Source organism: Brachyhypopomus gauderio, chromosome 21 (genome assembly GCF_052324685.1).
Source record: "Brachyhypopomus gauderio isolate BG-103 chromosome 21, BGAUD_0.2, whole genome shotgun sequence".
Taxonomy (NCBI): Eukaryota; Metazoa; Chordata; class Actinopteri; order Gymnotiformes; family Hypopomidae; genus Brachyhypopomus; species Brachyhypopomus gauderio.
In genome coordinates, this window is record NC_135231.1 from 7625652 (window position 1) to 7651357 (window position 25706).

General features: G+C 43.0%; 1 protein-coding gene across 1 annotated transcript; it reads left to right on the forward strand.

Annotated features, from left to right (window-relative positions):
* The first annotated feature begins 10213 nt into the window (after positions 1-10213).
* Positions 10214-24625, forward strand: fam43b (family with sequence similarity 43 member B). Its single transcript, XM_076984469.1, has 2 exons — positions 10214-12118; positions 23124-24625. The coding sequence occupies exon 1, from the start codon at positions 10427-10429 to the stop codon at positions 11360-11362; it is 936 nt and encodes a 311-aa protein (XP_076840584.1). The 5' UTR covers positions 10214-10426; the 3' UTR covers positions 11363-12118; positions 23124-24625.
* The last annotated feature ends 1081 nt before the right edge of the window (positions 24626-25706 follow it).

Here is a 25706-nt window from a genome sequence, read left to right on the forward strand (position 1 = left end):
AGCCGTGTTTGCAAAATTGCGAATATGTTTAGCCTAATGATAACAAGGGGTTAATAAGAGCTTGAAGAAGAGCTTGAAGAGCTTGATTGACCAATTTAAAAGCTTGTTTGGTCACATTATTTCCTGTATTCCGTTTTAAGCACTTTGTTGACATTGTGCTCCTGTCTACTCATTACAGGATTCCTGACTTTTTTACACTTAATTCAAACTGAATCTTTTGTAACATCTCAGAAATTGTATAAATGTGTATGTTGCCTTGAAGTAACATTGTGTAACAGCAGAATGGACAGCCCAAAGTATCACTTGGGGAAACTCCACATATCATATTTGCTTGTTTGTGCACATTCTGTGATAATGAATTATCATAATTTATGTTCATATTTATACAGTAAAGATGTATATCGTGCCTATTTCTGTAACTTCATCATCACGATCACTCTCAGTTGTCAACCCTGACTCGATTATTCTGAGCTGAGTTTTGGCTCAATCTCACTGTGATCAAACAGAGTTGCCAAATACACGTTTATTTCCCCAGGATCCTCAAAACACAATGACTGTGTGCTAATTAAATAGTAATATTTTAAAATAATATTAAAAATAAATAAATATCTTAAACATAGCTCCCATAAAGTGTGCAATAGAGGATATTGTTTCCTTGGGTTTGGAAGTGGAATTGTCTGTTCAAACAACTGCACTACGTATTAAAATGTAACTACCGGTATTCATTGTTGATCTTTTTTCAGTTTATTCAAAATTAAAATATCAAAGAAACTAGTTGTCAGTTTGACAAATTATTTGGTATTAATTAATTAAAATTAAAATCCATTTCTTCTAATTGGAATGGAACTAAAGTTTTCCAAACCCTAATGAACATTTCACCATATTAAAACCAAAAATGGTACTTAGGAGTAGTAGTAGAGTTATTGTACTTTGTTTTCCTCCACTGCTTTTATTGATGCTTTATGATCAACTATAGGTGATCTCTTTTTAAGTGCCCAACCCAAAGACGGACCGTCTGTTAGGCCGCCTTTCGCCACCAGAGGGAGACACAGCGAGACTTAGTTGTAATCAAAGTGAAAAACAGACCAGGAAAACTATTTATTGAGGTGGCAGACAGACGGTTTGCATTTATTTGCATTTACTTTGGCTTCAACACTAACTACAACATTAACTACAACACTAGATAAAAAGTTTCAAGATTAACATTTCCATATCTCATATTTCTATTTTGTACATTTGTAAATTGTGAAGAATATGCGCACTTCTCTTTGTACTGCCCTTTTTTCATGCCATATCATGGTGCTAGGATGGCGAATAGTGAAGACTAGTGATGTTGTTGAGACCGAGCCTGAGTAAAGGCTTCAACTGCTTCAATTCCAAGACATGTCACTGAATAACTGTTGTTACTGGCCCAGAGATGATAAATGCCTTGTGCGAGGTCCGTCTTGGTCTCACAAGAGTCCAGTAATCATTATGTGTGATGTAAGGCACATGTTCAGCATCAAACCTGAAGACTGTCAAACATGAGAACATGAAGCCTCCTCACCTGGCTGTGCTCATTTTTGTTTTCATTTAATTCCTGTAGATCAATATCAGTTATATTGATATTATATCGCTATAACACTGTCCAATTCATCCAAAAAATGTTATGCTGATGATGGATTTGTGAGTGTAATGTCTGAAACTGAAGCTATCCAGCTTGTGAAGGAATCCAGAGAGTGTTGCAACAAAGGCAAGCTTATACACACTAATCTCCATCAGACAATTATGAAGTCAATTCTAAGTGAAGAGTGTGATGAAAGTGTGAAGAATTTAGATATGGATCCAGGGTCGTCACTCATGGACGTCCTCAGCAATGGCTCGTTGCCTCTGATGATTCTGAGTTTAGAGTCATTGTCAGGCAACACCAGTGGACCACATGATGAGCAACATCCATAGTGTCCTCCATGACACTCTAAGATGTGTAGCACATTTTACAACAAACGTATAGAAGCAATGTGGTGTAGACTGATACACTGCCAGAGGAGCTCAGACCAGAGTTGAAATTATTACCTACAAGCCTGTAAAGATTAAAAGGTGCTATATTACTCCAAACTTCATTTCCCTGATCATCACTTCCATTGCTTGTAAAAAAAACCAGGATGTAATGTAGAAATTAATTTAAAATCATTTTACACAAGTAAAATAATTTTCCTTTACCATATGTCTTCTCTACTACCTTAAGTTGCTTCTTTGTTTAGGTATAATATGTATCTTGTGTCCTTATTAAGCCTTATTAAAGGAGACTTGTACAGACGTTATACTCTAGATGGTAGTCTTGAGTCACATTACCACACTTCCACAAACCTTCAGAGGCACACGGCCTCATATGCAAACCAAAACCTTAGATGGAACACAGTTGGCGTGAGGGAACACATCTCACGGCCAGTTCACAAGGGCTCGTCCTGTGACGACCCACTCGTCCTGTGACGACCCGCTCGTCCACGGTGCACGTGCAGCTTCAGGACATTCATTCGAGCAGTGAGGATGAAGGGTTAATAAATCTTAACTTGGCAGGCATGCTGTATCACAGCAGCGAACATTCTGTGTGACCCCTGCTGGTGTGCCAGACCCCCTCATTTATGCAGCACGAGCCGGCCATGGGTGGCGTAGAGGGCCCTGAGAATATAGATGGGCTTCTTTCCACACAGATGAATCATGCAAAGGGAATGTTCTGCAGCGCAGTTCTGCAATGTTCTGCCCACCCTGATTGGCAGCTGGGCCCGCCTAATCACAAGCTCAGAATACAGTTTTCCATATGAAAATTAACTATAATTGATTTTTATGTATATATTTAAACATTTGTTCAGTTTCACAACAATCGCTAAACGGCCACCCCGAAATGTTCTGGCGCCGGCCCGTGCATCGTTGTTGCGTTGTTGATTGCCCACCCCAATTACACTTTGGCCCGTCCAAAACCTGCCGGCTGCATCCGCCACTGGGGCAGACGTCCCCAGAAAGCAAAGGCTTCGCTTTTTAATAACTGAAGGGGTTTAGGAGGATGCCCCCCCAGAGATCAGTCAGCTCGCCGCCGCACGGAACCCTCACCTGCTCAGGTGACATGAGCACTGATCAGTGAAACATTTAACATTAATATGCATCATACTGCTAAACACAATGTTTGCATTCCTACTTACCAGGGACCAAAGGCAGCTGTTCATCTAAATATGCTTTATGCACACATATAAAACATGAGTTTATTGTTAGCTATAGAGAACTGGTAAATCATACATAACACATGCTGGGCTTATGCTTTTATGCAGGAGCCTGTTTCTATAATTACGTTTTCATCAGCCTTTCTGAATTATGACCAAGATATAAATGTGTTTTTCCCCCAGAAGGATACAATATGAACACTAAATCAGGCTCTTACCTGAAGCAACATAAGTGATGATTTTGGCCTTCCAGTGGAATCAGATTAATAAGAACATGGAACAGGTCTGGAGAACAACAGGATGCAGCCTGACCCTCTGAGCGTGAGCGTGTGTCAGCGGTAGACAGGGCGTGTGCCGAGGTTGCTGCCTGAACACCACTCACTTTGTAGGAGAAGTTCTAACAGGAGCTGCTTGACTCATGAACCTGGATGCTTGGTTCTTTAGCAGTCAGTCTGAGGTGTAGCTGGGTTTTCTTACCTTCTTTGACCAACAGAGTGTGTCTAAAGACAGAAATAGCAGCAGACAGAGGAGCTCAACAACAGAAGGTGGCAGGTAGCAGATGTGGGTCTCATTGTTGTGAAGCACGATGCTGCAGACCAGGAGGGATTGCTGCAGATGGACTGTACCCATTATCTACCAAACACACACACACACACACACACACACACTCTCTCTCTCAAGTAGGCACATTCAGTCTCCATCACACTCAAACCCTGCCAGGGTCTCACATGCATGTGCACTGGGCATATGGACACAGGCAACACACGTAGACAGACAAGCATACTTGAGAAATCTCCAACCGTTTTCCAGATGGAGTGCATTTACCTGTGGATGAATAAACAGGAGATTTGGGCTCAGGTGTTTGTACAACACGGCAGCATGTCAGACATCGTAACTCAGCTCAAAATGATGTGGGCCTGTGTTTGCCTTTCCTCCATTTAGGTTTAATGGTGTTATTATGCAGATGGTCCTGACAGAGTGCTGCTAAAATGATTTTAAGGAGAGCGATTAACATCATCAACTTAATCATCCGAAACTCCCTCCGTTTGCAGCCAAGCGGGCTTTTAGTCCTGCATTAGGGTATTTGTGTTTGCCCAAACCTCTGCCATGCACAAAACGGATTTTCATATTTTCATCAATCCTGGCGTGACTCTCGAAAAGCAAAGCGGTAACACTTTACAATATGGTTCCTTAATTAATGTTTAAATACTTATTAACTAAGCAATAGGTAATGGAGAATTATCGTCATAGTTTTACCTTAATTACTCTTCACTATAATAAACTACTATGTTAGGTCACATGTAAGTAATTAATAAGTAGTCTTCATCAATTTTTGTAACTACTTACTTTCGGTTCCTTAATTAATGTATTAGCTAAGAACCAAGTAATAGAGAATTATCATCATAGTTTTTATTAATTACTCTTCACTTCACTGTTAGTTCACATATAAGTAATTAATATGTTGTCTTTATCTATTTTTGTAACTACTCACTTAATCAGTCCTTTATTAATGCTTATGTACTTGTCACTCCAGCGTGTCTTTGTGTGCATGTGCGCTGGTTTGGGTATTATTGTTGAGATATGTAAGTGTGTGTCCTGTCCATGTCCTTCATCAGCTGTTGTTCAACCTTTGTCATGAGTGTTGTGTTGTTCGTTTTCATCACTGCTTTAAACGCTGCTCCCATCTCGGTATCCTGCCTGCTCGCAACGTCACAGTAAGTAACTTCAGAATAAGTAATCCCATATTTACTTAACAGGGGTGAGTATCCCGAAACGTTCTTAGTGCTAAGTAACCTCGTATGAAACGTACGAGGTTATGAAGTACTTAGCGCTAAGAACGTTTCGGGAAACCCACCCCAGTACGGTTTCCTTAACACTAAGTACTCCTCATTGTAATGACCTGTAATTACAATGAGGAAGTGTTATAGTGTGCAGTGTATAATAGTAAAGTGTAGCCTGTATGTAAGGATGCGTTTAAAGCAGTGACGAAAACGAACAACACAACACTCATGACAATGTCAACAATAATACATAACGTGTGCAACGAGACTAGAGATAGGTGAGAGAACTTACAAAGGCGATTGTCTAGACATCGCTAGACATTCACACAGGGGCGTACCCAAACCAGTGCACATGCACACAAAGACACGCTGGAGCACGGATGTAATTTTGGGGGGGGACGGGGGGGACATGTCCCCCCCACTTTTTCAAAAGCTGGTGTTGGTCCCCCCCAGTTTTTACGGTTAAAACCACATATTTAAATAGTGACGAATCCATGTCCCCCCCACTTTTTAAATCAAAATTACGTCCATGCGCTGGAGTGACAAGTACATAAGGATTAATGAAGGACTGATTAAGTGAGTAGTTACAAAAATAGATGAAGACAACTTATTAATTACTTATATGTGAACTAACAGTGAAGTGAAGAGTAATTAATGAAAAATATGATGATAATTCTCTATTACTTGTTGCTTAGCTAATACATTAATTAAGGAACCGAAAGTAAGTAGTTACGAAAATTGATGAAGACTACTTATTAATTACTTACATGTGACCTAACATAGTAGTTTATTATAGTGAAGAGTAATTAAGGTAAAACTATGACGATAATTCTCCATTATCTATTGCTTAGTTAATAAGTACTTAAACATTAATTAAGGAACCGTATTGTAAAGTGTTACCAGCAAAGCTTTGACTTTTCAGGCACATGGACATTCTTCTGTTTTTCATTGTAGCACAACAGTAATCCTCTGTCCTCGGTCAAGTTAATCTTGAGGTTTGCTGGAAAGTACGTCATAATTCTTATTTATAAAGGCATTTTTACCATCCCAGCAAAAACAGAATCACAGCATCCACAGCAACGGTCATTACATCATGGCATGTACTGTATGTACAGGTCACACTAGAATATGCTGCTTAGAAAGTGTGATTTTGAATTTTATAATAGTTTCATATATTTATATTCCCCATGGTTGGAGCTCTCTTGGAAGCTGGTGTGGTGAAACGATAAAGTAAATCGGATCCATATTACGCAGTAACTTTGACTGGGGTATTTGCAAATTCAGTTTACTGTGCGTTCGACAGCGGCTGCATTGTGTAATCAGATAAAAGACTTCTGTGAACTGCGTCACAAGTGAGTTTAAGGAACAGTCCATGTTTTACCACCAAAAAATAGTGATTATTCATATTTATTACATTTTGTTTCTGCTAATGAGTTGAAGAATCAAACTGATTTGGAGATCTCGAATGAATGAGTTTGTGGTTCATGGAGACTTAATACAGAATTTCTGATACATGCAAGCTACTAAATATCAGTATAATCACTCTTTCATGGCATGAAGAACAACTGGAAAAATGACTTATTCTTCCTTTAAGCATTACGACTTTTAAGTTGATATAGCTAACGCAGAGAAGGTAGTTTATGACATGACGTAATGTTGGATGATTAATGAACTACTTGACCTTATGTAATTCATTGCTTTGTCCGAAAAATCCTCATGCGTGTTTCAAGCCCATGATTTTTCAGATGCACTAATGACAAGGACGTCCCTGGAACATTTAAAGGATACTTCATTCATACCATCTATTGAGGGCCGTAATGCGTCTGGATGGGTGTCTTCAAAGATTACCAAAAAAGAAAAATGAACCGGAACTACCTGGCAGGCGTTTGCGTCGTGCTGCTTCTCATTTCCGCTCTTCAGAATCCATTTTTGCATACACAGCACGGCACAATACATTTGCAAATAAGGTTGAATCACTTAATCTAAGTAAGGGTCGTATCTAAAGCCAGGCTGATGGGACCCAGCCTTCGTGTTTTGGCCGTCCGCATGAGAGGTTTGCTGATTGCAGAGAAGGTTCAGGAGTGAGTTACATAAGTGGTGTAGACTAAGCTTAATTGTGCAATACATCATCTCACAAAAGGGATGAAAGCGAAAAAAAATGAACAAGGAACAGTTTCGACAGCGAGGGCACTGTATGAGTGACATGGGTACCAAAACGGAGACGCGCGCATGCACTTACATTAGCAAGGACGCTGTCTTGTTTTTCTATGGCCATCATGATAAATAGAGGATATCGAAAGCCTGAACGGCTGCTTGATATTCACTGCGTGTTTGTTTAGCTGCAGCGCGCAGGTAACCGTAGTTGGCACAGACTTGCTGCTCAGCACCGAAAGAGGCAGGACGTTCGCTTTCATTGGCCAAGGCACTTCCTCTAAGCGGAGACTTTGTGCTTTATTACCTATAAATCACACTTACAACCCCAACCCCCCCTCCCCACTGCGCGCCAAACCCCCCTCCCCAAAACACGCGCGCGCGCCCTGATCAACTCCTTTACTATTGTGTTTCCGGTCAATTTAGACTGATTAGGAAAGAGACCGATTCTATCTGGCACATTAGAAAATATCTTAAGCAATCATAACATTCATAACACATTGTGCGTGAAGACACAGATGCTGGAATCCACACGGAGGAGCTGAGCAGGGGCTGTTTTTCAGAGGTTTAGATAAAAACATAATGTGTTTCTGTGCTATGGCCTCCTCGTGCAAGTGGCACCAAATGAGATTTCTCAAAAAATGCAACGGAATTTGCAATCCTATACAAGCTCGCAGGAACACAGTGGAGGGGATGCAATAACACCGACACTACTTTTTTGTGTGGCTTCAAGAGCCAAGATGTTCAAGCCCGATTTCCTCCGCAGACGCCCGTTCTCTTCCACGCGTCTAATGAGCAGGAAAAACATATTCCGTTGATTTGTGGTGTGTAACGGCTGTTTTTATCATACCACGGGGACGCTGGTAATTACATGGGGAGGCACAAACAGTTCGAAACGAAATGTATGACAGAATGCCGAAGCTGTGTTTAAGCTTCAAACCAATAAGCTTATAACTGTATCAGCTAGGCTTATCTCAACACAAACGTAGACATTATGCATATGAGTGTTCACCTTATATAAATGCCCCCCCCCCCCCCCCCCCCCCCCAAAAGGTTGCAGAACATTTTAATTACGTACATAACTGTCATATCTCCCAGTAGTACAGAGGAAACAACTTGGCTATCTCGCATGGGTGAAAAGCCTTCCCTCTATCTTGCTTTCTTCCTTCCTCATTAGTAAAAGTCACAGTTAATCAATCCCCGCACCCCCAGGCTTTCATATGCAGACGAAGGGTAACGCAGCCACGCAGCCCCCTTTAATAATGCATTGGATCAGAAACAGGCTGACCCATTTTTTCTGTGTTATCGAACACAGTACACAGTACCTACAGTCCCCCGATAAAGAACTGCCTGCTTTATTATGAGAGCTGAATGAGGGAACGTTTAGAACTTAAGCGCGCGCACGTGTCACGGGAACGCGACTCGAACACAACACGCTACTCGCCGGTCACCGACACGGACGTAAGCGGGAAAACTAATATGGCTCGAGGTCGATATGTCCGCGGACGTTTCCTAATTTCATTCTTCCATTCTCGTCCCCGCCTGGCGCCGTTAACCTCGGAGGCGGCGGGAGTCACATTAATCAATCTTCGCAAAGGTCATCCGGTCACGGCTGAGTCCTGCCCCGCGCGCGCTCGCCGTTAATCTCCCGCGGCTCCGCAATTACAACTCGCTCGATGAGGATTTCGCTCGGAAAACTCGGTTCCTGTCCAAAATCACGCATGGACCGGTGCCACATTCACCCAACAGTCTTTACCTGGGATCTCCTCAAATGCAGTCCCACTTGACAGGCCATTACCATGCAGGTTAATTCAGTGACTATAGATAGAGACGGTAGTCGATCAAGAGACTGGGTGTAATGGTTGCCATTGAATCATCTGACCCTCACGGCTGCACTTGAAGTGAACATATAAACATAGCCAGAGAACTTCATAGGGAAGGATGGTTAAGAGCACGAAGTTAGCTCTTCAAGCTCTTGAATTTAGCCTAGATTGGCTGTAGTGAAATCTGATCAATTGTAAAAACAAAAATTACATTCATCAAGTTAAATCTTTTAGTGATTTACATATGTATGCTAAGATGTACTCCGTTAACATCTTAATTGGATTCCCAACATGTACATGCATCTGTGTCAGCAGTCACTATTGTCAATACCGTTGAGAGCTCCCTCTGCCCTATAACCTAACTGGGATGTAATCACTAGCAGGAAATGAGCAGCGCTCCATGGGACAGAGACCCATCTCTAGTGCCCCCCTCTCCAGCAGCTCAATCACCGCAGCTGATGGAAGTGTCGCTCCGCTCCGATTAATCGCATCTGCTCCCGTCCGGACCAGCGGCCTCCGCTCACGTCCCCACACACCGTTATTCCAGACCAAGGGAGCCTGGGAAGAGAGGAGAGAGGAAGTTTAAGACCAGTGTTGAATGAACTCCCACAGAATTAGCGTCTCTGGTTGTCACACAGGCAACAGGAAAAGAAGCAGCGTGTCGTGTTCATGGATTTATGGGATATTCTTTAGTACGAGCAGGTGCAGCCATGTAATCTGAATCAATGTGACAGAAATCTTGTGAAACGTTTACACTGAATGTACTAGAACAAACTAAGTTTCTACTACTCCTAAATATACCCGTTATCATTCATAATGTTTGTAATATTGTGTTTGGTTTTAAAATTAAGCCAGGAGGGGCTACTTTTTGTGTCTCAGAGCTCCCCTTGTGATAGCAGGATTGCCAGTTCTTTCATCACCACCTTGGGGTTAAAGAGAGATAGCGCCCTCTGAGGGTGGTAGGCTGTATGTGCAGAAAGCGTGGGTCAGAGCCAGGCTGTGTAGTGTTATTGGGGGGAAGCTAAGAGCAGCATCACAGGGGCACTAGGAGAATTAAGAGAATGATGCTGAGAGATCGGGCTGGAAGCCCAGTCCTGATCAACACTCTCTCTCTCTCTCTCTCTCTCTCTCTCTCTCTCTCTCTCTCTCTCTCTCTCTCTCTCTCTCTCTCTCTCTCTCTCTCTCTCTCTCTCTCCTGTGATGCAGACAGAAGGAGAGTAGGAGGAGTAGAAGGAGGGGCGATGGAGTGAGCGAGCTTTGGAGCAGAGCAGCTGAGCCTCGATACTCTCAGTCTCTCTCCGGCGTGTTACCACGCAGTTTCCCTCAACCTCTCTGATACACACACACACACACACACACACGCGCACACACACACACACACACACACGCGCGCACACCCGAGCTCGGAGAAACCCCGACCACCCGCTCTTGCTCGTGCCTCCGGGGCAGAGGGGGCACCCCACTCTTCGGTCGGACCATGCTGCCCTGGAAGAGGAGAAAGTTCGTGCTGGCCGGGGACGAGTCCAAGAACAGGTCCAAGAGCCTGGGGCCCGGGCTGGCCTGCCACTCGCTCATCTCCTCCCTGCTGCGCTCCTGCCCCGACCTGCTCCCCGAGCGACCCTTCCGCTGCCTGGCCGCCGTCTTCCAGAGCCGGCGATGCAAGGTGGAGCTGAACCGCGAGGAGCCCGCCCACAGCGTGCGCTACCTGGGCAGCGTGGTGACCGTCACGGCAAAGGGCGAGGGCTGCACGCTGGAGGCTGTGGCCAAGCTCTGGGCGTCCAGCAACTACGGCGAGCGCAGCGTCAAGATGAGGCTGACCGTGGGGCCGCACGGCATCCGTATGGGGGCAGGACCAGGCGAGGGCGGACGCCGGCGCCCGGCCCAACTCTACACGCTCAATCGCATCACGTACTGCGCCACAGACCCATCCCGGCCCAAGATCCTGGCCTGGGTCTATCGGCACCAGGTCAAGCACAAGGCTGTTGTTCTGCGTTGCCATGCGGTGCTGCTGGCCAAGGCGGAGAAGGCCCACGACATCGCCCTCAGCCTGTGCCAGAACTCGGCGTCCGCCTTCAGCGAGTTCAAGAGACTAAAGCGGCAGAGCGACTTTCGGCATCGGCAGCAGCAGCTGCTAGGCGACGACGTTGTGCCGTTCGTCCCTCTCCGCCGACTGCTTAAGGGCCACTGCCACTACCAGCCGCTCACCGACGGGCTCAGCAGCATCACCCGCCTCTCCTCCATCACCGAGGAGGAGGAGGAGGACGAGGAAGAGGAGAGAGAAGAGGAGGAAGACAAACACACTTGCACAGAGAGGCCCCCTGAGCGAGAGCTGGGGTGCGTACTTCACAGCCTGGACGAGTTCTCCATCACCATCCGGGACGAGGTGCACATGACGGTCAGCACGCTGGTCTGAAGCCCACGCTGACACTGGAGAACGTGTGTCTTGTCCTCCTGTATTCTCTCCTCTCTCCTCCACCCTCTCCATCCACTCCTCAGGAGCTGTAACTCCAGAGATCTCCCCTCGTATGCGGTTCTGGAGTGGAACCCCCCGCCAGCCGGTTCGGATGGTGCTGGATGAGGAACGCTAGATGCTTCTAGGACACGAGAACAAAGTCTGAAGACCCACGTTGCTGAGTGACACGGGAAGCCTGGGTAGATAGTGCCAAAGTTTTCTCCTGCATTCTTTCCGAATGCTGCTCAGACTTCAAAGGAAAATGGAAGAATTGGAGACCTTTGACCCTTTTAATTGTCTTCCCACAAATGTGTAAAACCAATCTTGGATCTGATCGGTTTGGAAACTTGGAAAGAGAGCATTTGTGTACATGTGACTCTCCTGTGCGAATGCATCCTGCTTGCACGGTGAGGTGGAGACAGGCTTCCCGGCAGCCGAATGGGAGCAGCGGCAGCACTAATGAATGAACCCATGATTTAGGATGTTAGCCATCGACGCGGCGGGTTTACGGCCGCGCCTCGTTCCAGCCCGTCCGAGTGCTGGAGAAGCTGCCCGCGCCTTTTTACGGCTCGGGGTTGTTAAAAGCTTTCTGATTTTGCAGTCTCTGTTTTGCACTGTGACACGACTGGGACCAGTGCAAAGGACATGTGAATATAGTCTACATTTCAACATGATATACATTTCTGAATGAAAGAAAAATCTGGGCTGTGATAAAAGGTAAATATGCTTTACTGTGTTTATAAGGTCATGCTTGTTTATTCAAACACCACATAAAAACAATGACATGACTCACAGTCTGCAGTTCACATAGTTCTACAGTTGCTTTGTGGTAATGTGCTACACATTTACAGCAAAATCAGAAACTCTGTTATACCAATACAGAATTATATGAAAATAAAGAAAATATTCTACTTTTATCTTTAAAGACTTCTTCTTTTCTAAGAAGATGTCAATTACTTTTTTATTTCATGAAATAAAGAGGTGTGTGTATGTGTGTGCCTGAGAGAGAGTGCATGTGCATGTGCATGTATGTCTTTGTGTCTGTAGGAAATGAAAACTCTAGAAGCATCTAGATTTCTCTAGAAACAGCTGCAGCTTTCTTTTGAGCGCCATCTTAAAAGAAACAGTCTCCCTGTACAAATGGCGAAGCAGATTCATACAGGTTGTGAGTGGGTTTGGGGTGGGTGGGGGCCTCAGTGATAAATCAGGTGATTGAAATGTACAGGAAGTGGGCATAAATCTCCACACACCCTGCAGGAAGAAGCAGACACAGAAGCCTCACTGAGTCTGGTGTGCAGCCCCCGCAACAGAAGGGCCTTATTTACAACTTATTTACGCAATGTTTACTCCCAACAAATGAGAGTTTTTAAGGTTAGTTTGATACTGTCCGTCGCCTACCCCTCTTGCTGCATGTTGTTTTTATTTTGCACTGTTCAGTGCAGTCTATCTAGATGAATTGGTCTTTGGGGAGGACTGGGACAATATTCTTGTCAAATAATCACCTTTAGAAACCTGCAGCTCTGATGACTGAGACTGCAACGTGAACACTGTCTGTCCATGGTATGAAAAAAAACCTATACCTTAAACAAGTATTGCAAATTAACTAATAATAATCAACTTTTAAAAAAGATAGGAACTTCTTTAGCTACCAGACTTGTTTTATGATTTTAATTCTTGTCATTACTCTGTGTGGAGAGTGCTGGCTCATGTAAACATGAAAACACAGCTGAGCAACCAGATCAGATGAACTAAATAGCGCTACGTGTCTCCAAATGAAAGTTGAGGCCCAGATGGCGGCACTTTTCATCACAGCGTCTGAGCCGATAAGCGTCTGATGGCAGATCCTGTGGGGAGTCCACGGGAGCCGTGTGATTTGAATCACTCAGCGCATGTCAAGCAAGCGTCGCCCCAGGGTACACAGCGTACAGGAACACCGAACGGGAGCTCCGACGTTTCCTGCGTGATGCTGGGGGGGTGATTCATTTTTCAGGGAGAGGCAGTGTTCTGTATACACCAGCAGCCATTCGTGGAGACAGGAAGGAGAGGGTGTAAGAATGTCCTCTTCAGCTCAGAGAGGTGCGAGTGCGTGTGCATGTTTGGATGTATGTGCAAGTGTGAGTGTGTGTGTGTGTGTGTGTGTGTGTGTGTGTGTGTGTGTGTGTGTGTGTGTGTGTGTGTGTGTGTATGCTCCTGTCACCCGTTCTGTAAGGAACTAGGTAAAGGAGGCGGAGAGAGGTGAAACAGAACTGGAGGACGTGTTTGGGGAAAGTGTTAATGAGCTCTGCTGAAAGCCACAGGGGGAACAAGGTGTGCTGCAGGCCAGACATGGTCGATCAATGAGCTTCACCACATGGAGCTCAAGCATGTGGAGATAGCACAGCTGCTACCAGGTGTGCATGTGTTTGTTTGTGCTGGGCGTTGGAGAGACTTCCATTTGTATTCTACAGTAGCAATAGGCTGTGCTCTCTCCCTGTTCTGATGAAAACAGCATTATTTCTGCTACCAACACACTGTTCTATATCCTTAAAGACAGGCAGACATTATAGTCATTGTTAGCACTCATTAATAAAAGATCATATGCCAGGGGCTTCAGAACTTAATACAGTAAAGATGATCATTTGGTGTTCTGCTCTGTAGACTACTAAGAGGTCAGGATATTGTGCTGATACCAAGTTAGCAAAACTGCCCCTGAGACCATGTTCTTAAAAATGATACTGTTTGCCTGTAGTACAGAATACTGATCTGAGATATGCTTTTGTTGTGTCTTCATTCACTAAAAGGGTTTTAGTTTCAAATGCAAACAAAAAGGTGATTTGCTAGTCTGCGTATTTTTCCACCACATAGGTAAAAATAAAACTAGAAATTAGTACTAGTTTTAGTACTTAAATGAAAGTGTCACAGCAGCACAAAACATACATCAAGCTCAGAGGACTCAAAATGACACTAAGCCATTCAAGGCACAAACAGGCCACGTCAACGGCAGCCAGAAACAAACAGAAGAATTCAGAAGTGTGTCGTGTGGTCATACGATGTTCCAGACGTGTTCTAGAACCTTCTCTGACCTGGAGGAGAGTGGTGGGTATGACTGTCCACCACCTCCAGCGTGGCTAGACCAGTCTGGAGCTGAAGGCACTACTCAGATGGAGGTGTTAGCCATGGGGAGGGGTGAACATGTCCACGATTAGCTGCATAACTGCCAACCTCCTAAAACTCCAGGAGGTTCCACCAATGACCTGTCTAGTCCTCCTAATTAGTTTGTTCAGAATGCTAGCATTTGCCACCTAAACAAATATGTTATGAGTTGAGGTCAGAGGTCATTGAGAGGAATATGTTGGAAAGCAAAATGTAATTTTGTAAACACACAAACTCACTAGATATATTTTTAAAAATGTATCACACTTATAATACCAGGAGATATGATATACTCCATTCCAATAAAAGTTCCATAATAAATGGAACATACTAAATCGTTTTTAGTACAAAATGTCTTCTAATAAAAACTTGCTGCAGTTCTTTTTTTCTTGTCATTGGCGGCAATAGCTGCACAATTACAGCAATATGTCAAGGAAAACAACAGAAGCCAAATAACATATGTATTTTCATAAATCTTTATTTTTTATTTTTTTACAGCATATTGTATGATAAAAATATAGCCTACATTAAAACAACGATCTAGGTTATATTGCATCTGAAATAATATGACGTTTACTGTAGCTGACATCATCAAGCAGACGTTTTATGGTTTTGCGCGGCAGTACTAGATTGATTCAACCCAAAGTCTGCTGAAACAGAAAAACAGGAAAGAAAATGCGCTCAGAATCAGTCCATTAGAGTTGGTTTTGATTTTGTCTTACATTGAGGTTTATTCTATAGGCTACACTAGCCTATCTGACCTTGACTCTATCCACAATTGTAAGTACTCCACATTTGAAATAAATGCGTTTTTATTGAAAAAAAAATAATTGAATTAATCCGTGAAAAGTGTAGGCCCATATATCCCTGGCAGGGCTACAGAACAGATGTGCGTTTCTGCAGTAATGCAACGCCATCATAAATCGCGTGGACTTCGCCTCCCTTGTGACTCAGCTCACAGAGCCCCGCTGTGATTAGCACCACTGTACATGGCGGTATTGTACAAATACCGGACGCCCACCGTGGTTCAGTCTCACCTCTGAGTTGAAGCTGTTCCGAGTTGCTGCATATTTCAAGGCCTTTCTGTAGGAATGCCCACACAGACGCACTTAGGTTACGTGTTCAGACAGCCTCGTCAGATGACGTCTTCGTTGCTCTCGAAGGAGCAAGACACACTGAACCTCGGGAACATTTCGACCTAATGTACCAGGGGCACTGATGTGAAAAGTTTCGTGTTTTTTTCTCTTAGTGACTTCTCTTTAGGCAACTTGCATAACAAGCCTATGTGTTTATACAAGTAGCCTATATTAGGCCACAGTGATTTTAAGAAAATGTTAAATAGCCATGCCACTTAATTCCCGTTGGTGTACGTCCATAGCAAATCACATAACACAATAAGGCCGCCAAGTGAGCTGTGTGTCCTACCAAATAAGACTTCAGTCTTCATGTATCTCAACGTGTGTCAGTGCCGCGTGTCCTCTACTGCAGTAGCGGCCGTGATCCGTTTTATTTAGTGTCCAATTTAAAAGCGGTAATTTGATTTTCGAATGACCTACCAAGCTATTATGATTGGCGAAACTGTTCACACACCATGGACACTGCAATGAAATCTAAGAAGCAGCCATGTGAATCTGAAGCGTAGGGAACCAAATGCTAACCAAATGTTCAGAGTCTACGGCACCGTAACAGTTTTGTATCTGTACTTTTTTTTTGGATGGGATACATTCCACAGCCCAGCTGGACCGCCATCCAGCTGACGTAATTCTCATCATTATAACACTATAAAACTGACGAGCGAGTTCTACATGGGCCTCTTTACAAAAATTCTTTATATATTTACTGACACCATCGACAGTGATGCCAAATAATATATAATAATTATATATATATATATATATAATAATTATATATATATATATATATATATATATATATATATATATATATATATATATATATATATATATATATATATATATATACACAGTTATACATATGCATGTATAACTTTGTATATATATAACTTTGTTAGTGTAGCAGATTTGTGTCCCAGCTGTACATCATGGGGGAAAAGAACAGGCCAAATATATACCATTTCCATGTGACATCACACCTGGACTGGACAGGTATTTCTATGAGTATTCAGTGCACATTTAGACTCATAGCTGTGCTCACAGCAGGTGGTGAGCAGTGTTTAATGGGTTGGATTTCAGAGAGGTACGGAGGCAGTATTCGGGCACAAATGGAGGAGGAGGGGAGGACACAACAGACGTAGACAGCCCTCTAGGATTGTTACGCCCAGAATCCATCAGCCCTCTAGGATTGTTACGCCCAGAACCCACCCAGCCCTCTAGGATTGTTACGCCCAGAATCCATCAGCCCTCTAGGATTGTTATGCCCAGAATCCATCAGCCCTCTAGGATTGTTATGCCCAGAATCCATCAGCCCTCTAGGATTGTTACGCCCAGATTCCACCCAGCCCTCTATGATTGTTACGCCCAGATTCCACCCAGCCCTCTAGGATTGTTATGCCCAGATTCCACCCAGCCCTCTAGGATTGTTATGCCCAGATTCCACCCAGCCCTCTAGGATTGTTATGCCCAGATTCCACCCAGCCCTCTAGGATTGTTACGCCCAGATTATCCTATTCCAGGCAGTCTCCCCAACCAGCTACATCACCATCATCTGATCCTTCTCAGTACTTGCTCCTCATCTTTCCTAACTATTACTTCCTGCATATATAGATCCCCTTCTCCCTGACATCCTTGCAAAGTGTTGGCATCTTATCTTGCGTCGTCTTTCTGGTCGCTGGTTTCTGCTTCTCCCTTAGACTATGCCTCTCTCCTCATTCCTCCGTGCCTCCTGATTTCAGCATCCTGGTTCTGATTTTAAATAAATAAACAAAAGAGGAAAATTAGTCAATAAACATTGACCTTTATGAATTCCATCATTCAGCTAAAATCACCAATGTTGTCAGCTTCTCCTTATTATTTTCTTACACATATTCTGGATAAAGGCTTATAACATCTCTATCCTCCTGTGGGCATCATTTGCTATTTTAGATCAGAGGAGATGTATTCTTCCATTCTTCTAAGGCCATGGTGGGCAGTTCTCCCCTTGTGAAGTTTCTGTTGTGTTTTAATTCCTCTCTTTTCAAACTGCCTTTAAACTATTTTCTTTGTGGGTAATTTTAGTGAGCAGACTGCCCTTTGTGCTGGAGAAGGACGACCTGTCTGACTGTGAGAGGTTTCTCCCAGAAGCTTCTGTGGATGTATTGTCTCAGGAAGGCAGAGGCAATCACTCCTCTAACCGTTTGGTTGGTGGTTCCTATTACAGTAGGAACAATATCCTGAAACTAATCACCTTCTGTTAACTTCGCGCGGGCGTGCACACACACACACACACACACACACACACACACACACACACACACACACACACACACACACACACACACACACACACATTCATAGCTGTATTGTTATCTTGCTTTCCAGTGGGGTTTTAAAAGGGTTTTCCATTATAAAAAAAGTGAAAAATATAAATGACCTTTTTCATGAAGACCAGAAATTCAATATTTTCTACTTTTCCTATTAAAGAGGTATTTTTTAGTCCATGTGAAATCCAAAATATAGGCAAGTTTATTTATACATCTCCTTTCACACTCACCTGAATACACCATAAAAACTAAATATATGGCAAATCAAACAAGAAACACTTTATCCATTTCAGGCTTTTTATTGTACCTTTTTGAGTAAGTGCCACTAGCATGTGTGTATTTGTGTATGTTTGCAAATTGTATGCTAGTGCAAGTGCATTTGTTCGTGTATGATTACGAGTTTCTATGCAGATGCTTACACATTACCCAGAGAAAAGAGATTTTAGGCCAAATTAGCCATCAGCTCCATGTGCTGTGCAGCAGTGTGTGAACTTGCCTGGCATATGATAGAAGAAAAACAAGGTTCCCTGCCAACCCATACCACTCTTTGTGGATTAGTATATCTCCTCAAACATGCAGATTTGTAATGCTTATTGCCAGCTTTAAACAATGTCAGTTTCATCTTTTCCACTGGAGAACAGTGTGAATGTTTTTGCAGGCATGGCTAGTCTGTTTGATCTTCAGTTCACTAGTCTTAGTGTCCCTCCAGCTTGCTGCTGTGTGAATTCTCCCCATCTTGAAGCATTCTGTCTGGGCACAGACGAAGAAGACACGGTGATTGGCAACTCAGTCGCACGTCAAAACACTTCAGTTCACCCGAGCAAGAGAGGCCTGCACTTATTCAGATCTACAAGGGCATCGTAATCAAACCTGACAGTCTTCATTGGAGTAACCCTTCTGTGAGGACACAGTAAGGGAGGTATTCAACATAGATCAGTGAATGGTCCGTACAGATTTAAAGTGAACAGCACCACGCTGAGTCATCTGTTGTCTGACCCATTAACGGAGTTGCTCCATTTTAGATAACTTTATCAACTTAATATGGAAATTTTAGGAAATGGAGCAAGAAACATCATTATTTCATACGCTCATCCAACTGCAAGAGAGTTATTTCATACTATAACTAAAATTTAATTAACATGAACATGTTACATGTGATTAAGCATAAGAAATAAGCCATGCAGCTTCCTGTCTTCTCCATCATTAACCCATTCAATATCTTTCCCCTGTGCCAGCTGAGGGAAAGGGGCAGTCAGGGCCTGGGGGTTAGGGAACTGGTCTTGTGACCGGAGGGTCGTGGGTTCGATTCCCAGACAGGCCATGACTGAGGTGCCCTTGAGCAAGGCACCTAACCCCAACTGCTCCCCGGGCGCCGGGCTAGGGCTGCCCACTGCTCTGGGCATGTGTGATCCACAGCCCCCTAGTAATCACTAGTGTGTGTGTGTTCTGACTGCACAGATGGGTTAAAAGTGGAGGACAAATTTCGATTGGGGTGTAAAAATCACAATTGACAAAATATGGCACATTTCATTTTTTTTTCAGCTAAACTTGGTACAGTCCTTCTGAAGTAGTCTCAGATCTTCTGTTCATTCTGTTTGCTCCCTTCCACGGGGGCGCTAACATATCAAGACCTTAAAGTCTGACAATGGCGTGTGGGAAATTCACAGGACTGGAACTCTAACAGTAACTCCTCAAAAAGCGTGTTACTGATTATGTCAGTCTTTCAACATCTTTGGCAGCTTAGGTTTATGGCCACAGCTATTAGAGTTGATTGGCTGACAGCATCTCCAAGAGGCAGAATAAAGAAGCAATAACTTTCCTCTAATAATTTGCCCTTAATATAGTTGGGGTAGAATGTAGTTTTTTGTAATACTCAATAAAAACAGCCATCTGGCTATAAGCTTGGTGCCAGAGAAGGTATTACTGAAAACATTACTGAGAACATTACTGAGAGTTATGAGGTGGGTAGAGTAGCCAAAACCACTCAAAGCAATGTACTGTTACTGTAAAATAATTATTACTCAAGTAAAAAGTAAGAATGTGTCTAGTAATAGGATTACTCAGGTAGCTAGTTACTTTATTGGATCTCATTCAATTACACTGGACAGCAAAATAGGTGGACCTTATGGTACCTTTTATGCTTTTACCAGCAGGTACGTGTGACAGGGTGCAGAGAGAGCAGGATACCAAGCCCTGAGCTGCTTGCAGAGCTCCGTAGCAATAGCTAATTTGCGCTAGACAGAAAACAACACAACGCAACGCCATGTAATGAAACAACAACTGACTAACGCAGACCAGACCCACACTTAAATACACAAACGACAACAAGCATCAAGTGTAACACAAAATGACTACGAGATGAGGGACAGGCTATATGAATACAGTACGATACAGTAAGACACACACGGTAATGACCACACATGGGTGAGCACACGCAGACACAGACAAGCATGGACGTAATTTTGATTTCAAAAGTGGGGGGGACATGGATTCGTCGCTATTTAAATATTTGGTTTTAACCGTAAAAACTGGGGGGGACCAAAGCCGGCTTTTGAAAAAGTGGGGGGGACATGTCCCCCCCGTCCCCCCCCAAAATTACGTCCGTGCAGACAAGCCCAGTAGGAGGAGTCAGGCTGTACCATGACAGTGTGTTTTTTAAGTGACAGATTATATTCCCTATCCATAAATAAGGCCACTATTACTGTTAAAATATGTACAAATGTAGTACTAAAAGGCCCCTGGCTGGCTGGAAGTATGTCTGAATTCAAAATAGAAATCCCTGGTTGTGCAGCTAGGTGATTATACAATAAAACAATAAAAGCAATACCATAACAAAATTACAAAATATAAAAGTAGCCAACGCTCTTTTAAAACAAGCCTTTAAAGTAAAATTTGTTCAAAATGTTACTTTAATAAATGGAAGGGAGTGAGAGGAACAAATTACTAGCCCTCTCTGGGGATGAGTGGGTAAGCCCTGAGATACGTGAGGGAACCGCTAAGCTGCATGATTAAAATCTTTCTCCCATCAATCTCTGAGAATGAAGCTTGAAAATCCTCCCAAAACCTGCTGCTGTTATGTAGAACAGGCCAGACGTGATCATGCAGAGAGTTACAATGTTTCTGGGCCGTGTTATTCTACTCAGTTTGGAACTTGACCTCCTCTTGCTCTCAGTATGGTGGATGTATCTGTAATTCTCTGTGTGGTTTGTTGTTTGGGAAGCAGCACACTGTCTCTGTGAGAACTATTTCAGTAGAAAAGTTGGCTGCTTCATGTGTGAAAAAAATGGACAAAGAACAGACTGAGAACAGAATTTGTGTTCTTTGAGTCGTCGAGGGGGGACATTCAGGGACTTAACCACTGCATTATGGTCTCCATCAACTCTTATGTACATAATAATGTTCTCAGTATGCGGCTTCCTCAATAACAAACCGTGAATCACAAAAAATCTGAAGGACTTGCTCAATGAAGAAACGAGGGCCGTCAGGTCTGAAGATGAGCAGGAGACTAAATGTGTGCAGGCCAAGATGAAGACAAAGCTTAATGATGGAAAACATCTACACAAGCAGGAGCTGAAGCCACAGCAGAACAGTAGCTGGTGAAACTTCTATGACAGGAAAGCTCTACCCATATAACAAGTTTTATTTATATAGAGCCCTTCCTGAGCTTGAGGTCGTGTTGCAGATCACTTCAAGGGAGAAGGCTGTATGGCCCGAGGGCCTGATGGAATTATCCATTTCCATTCTTCATCTTGGATTTAACTCTGTTCCACCTGTTATTTTTTTCAATTGTTTCTTGTATGGGGATTTTAGATATGATATTTAACTACCCCACCTGCTTGCCTACAACCAAGGATGGAAATAACTGCAAAAAAATTAACAAGCATCTAAACTTAATAAATTATCGGTCTCCAGTATATAGTTGGTAAGAATCTAAGGGAACTCACTTCTCAAATAGCTCAGGTTATAAGATATATCTAACCAAGTTCCTTGCTATAAAAATCCTTGCTTTACATGCATAGCAGATGGGATACTTTATAGGAAATTGGTGTTAGTATACATTTACCTTTATCTGATACTAATTATGAATTAATCTAGCCCACTTGCTATAACCTAAGGAGGACATGGTTACACAATTAACCAGATTTATTCAACAGCCAACAAAATATTAAGCAATAAAACAAGTATTCTAAATTAAAGTAAATAAGATAATACACCCAATGGGAACATAGTAATACAGACCGGTGCGGGTTGCCTCATGGTGCAAGGAACAGTGCCAAGACCCAGTGGGAAAGAAGAAGGAAGAGGAAAAGCCCAGAGAAGAAGAAGAGAATAAAAGATGAAGGGAATAAAAAAAAGTGTCAAAAGAAGAGAACAGCCCTACACCAAAATCCTCAATTTTATACTCTCCAGCATATAAAAGGGACATCAGTTATAAAAATCAGGTTAACCAATGGGAAGCAGATTCAAGGTATGGCCAACAGAGGATATTTCCACACAGAACCCCTTACCTTTGTGGTGAAGTCTAAAATTTTTCCCAGTAAGTGAGGTGATCCTTAACCTGTGACAATATACTGATGATGCCACCGGTACCACTACACAACATGCTGCAAAATGAGTCAAAATATGTCACACATCACACTGATACAACCAAAATACAAATGGTCAGTTTTATCCCATTTCTATGGGAACTTCGTGAAGCTCACTGTGCCTACCTACGACCTCCAGTGACAGACCACCATTTGTTTCCACCCATGGTTTTAGGCAGGACGACCAGGTCCTGCACTCCCTACAGGAGCATCACATCCTGCCACCACTACACTTGTTTCCCACTCTTGTATGTATCGCCCTGTGTCTGTCCCTTCAAGTCGCCTGTCCTTAAATACAGCCTCTGCCCAAGTTCTATTCCTATAGCTTGTATTTCATTATTCATGTTGTCTGTTTTTGTTTTTGTTTCTAGTTATCCCGATCTGCATTTCTCTCTTAGTTAGACTGTTTGTCTATTGTTCCTGTGTTTAGTTCTTGTGTTTTGCATTACTTTCATCACCATTTATTCTGGTTCTGTTTCTTATACTGACATTTCTGGTAAATTTACCCTGGACTGGTTTTTCTGTGTTTGGATTTGCCCTGAATAAATCTCACTCTTCTCGGCAGCTCACCATCACTCTGCAGCTGAAGTCCAGCCAGCTCTGTGGCATTCTACACTATCTGTTCTCCCGGAGGCTACAGAAGGTGTCCCAGCACTGAAGGACTTCCTGTGTAGTCTCGGTGCCAAAGACCAAAGACAAATTGTTCTCACTTCACATTTCATGAAGTGCGCCTGGACCTGACCATCTGGACTCTCTGCAGTGAGACATACATCTACACACAGACCTACTTGCTCTACAGAGCCTACCTTGCCCTGGACAAATTCAGTGTCGTTGTCAGCATTATGTGACTTGATTTTACCAGTGTTTCCATCCTGACTGTCCAACTGAGGAAGGCGATGCACTTTGACAACCCGTGTCTCCTGTATCCTGAGCTGTCTGACCAACATACCACAGCCCGTGGTGCTTTAATACTAGGACTAGGACACTAATACTAGGACACTAATACTAGGACACTAATACTAGGACACCCCAGGAAACTGTTTTGTCACTTTTTTCTTTTCACCTTCTAAACATCAGATTTTCACTAAAATGACATGATGACTTCACATTGTCTGATATGGATCAAATGAAAAACTGCAGAAGGCTGCTGGGTTTATTATATCAGTCTATAGTGACCCGTGTTCTAGCCCTTTATTATATCAGTCTATAGTGACCCGTGTTCTAGCCCTTTATTATATCAGTCTATAGTGGCCTGTGTTCTAGCCCTTTATTGTATCAGTCTATAGTGGCCTGTGTTCTAGCCCTTTATTGTATCAGTCTATAGTGACCCGTGTTCTAGCCCTTTATTGTATCAGTCTATAGTGACCCGTGGTCTAGCCCTTTATTGTATCAGTCTATAGTGACCCGTGGTCTAGCCCTTTATTATATCAGTCTATAGTGACCCGTGTTCTAGCCCTTTATTGTATCAGTCTATAGTGACCCGTGTTCTAGCCCTTTATTATATCAGTCTATAGTGGCCTGTGTTCTAGCCCTTTATTATATCAGTCTATAGTGGCCTGTGTTCTAGCCCTTTATTATATCAGTCTATAGTGTCCCGTGTTTAACCCTTTATTATATCAGTCTATAGTGGCCCTTGCTGTAGTCTACTGGGAGACCAACAATTGTACAGGAAGGGCAAACACATGCTGTACACACATGCAATGCTGTATTTTGTCTGGTATTACCACCCAATTTGCATATTTTCATTTGATTGTTTTTGCAATGGCATCATATCCTCTGTGCACTGTCAATATGTACTGCTAGTCTGTTTAATATGTTGTACTCCTTGTTCGATGGTTGCTATAGCTGAAACCAAATGTCCCCTGAGGGATCAATAAAGTATATCTATCTACCTATCTGTCTCTAGAGATGAGGCTTGTCATCTTGTGATGGGAAGGGCAAAAGAGACACTCTGCATTATTTATAGGGGATGTCTTCCTGTTTCACAAGAACAGATGTGGAATGCTGTTTATTAAACATTTGCATACATCTGTAGCATGGACGTAATTTTGATTTCAAAAGTGGGGGGGGCATGGATTCGTCGCTATTTAAATATTTGGTTTTAACCGTAAAAACTGGGGGGGACCAAAACCGGCTTTTGAAAAAGTGGGGGGGACATGTCCCCCCCGTCCCCCCTCAAAATTACGTCCGTGATCTGTAGGCATGTGTGTGCATGTGCATGTGAAATACAATGTCTACATGATGTACATATACATCTTTATTTATACTGCATACGCATGAATATGAATGTGAATTCAGCCATGTAATGTGCTGAAGTACATTTATCTGCAAGCTCTGAAGCATTATGGCAGCATCTAGTGTTACAGTTATGCTCCACTGGGAACCACAGAGAAAGCTTTCAGCTTTTATACCATTCATGATACTCTCCTATGCAATGTTCAAGAACATTTTGTCAACACTGAGCTAAGCTTTGTGTTTCCATCTCTCTCTCACACACACACACATACACACATGCATTAGAGTGATATACTGCAGGAATTTGGGGAAAACTGAACTATACTCATCAAATATGATTCTGAGTTTCTCTTAGTTTCTGAGTTTTCTAAGACATCACAGTTCCACAGACCTCCATATCCTTTTTGCTCTATGGATTTTCTTTCAAGTTTGTATTTTTATTTGTTAGGAAAAAAACAAGCAAAGCCATAGCTGTTAACTTAAAATCAACAGTCATCTTGAGGACAGACCTCACAGGATTACTGGTGTTCATTCTCTGACCCTTTTCTGGTTGTACGGTTACTACAGGGGAGTTACTTAATCGCTGGCTATGATTCAATTCCCAGGAATCATTGGAGACTGAGCTCATCGCTCGTGTGTGTGTGTATGTGTGTGTGTGTGTGTGTGTGTGTGTGTGTGTGTGTGTGTGTGTGTGTGTGTGTGTGTGTGCGCGCGCGCACAAGCAGCGTTCCCCTTCACAAACACCCTTTCCCTCATTGACTTTTTCATTCTTGTTCCATCACAATCTCTCATAGCAAACAGCAAACCTGTGTGCCATGCAGGAAGCTTCCGGTTCTCCTCTCCACTGTGTCCCCAGAATGTGCCAAACTCACGACACAGTCCCTAGCACAGTTAATCAAAGCCTTTAAAAGCA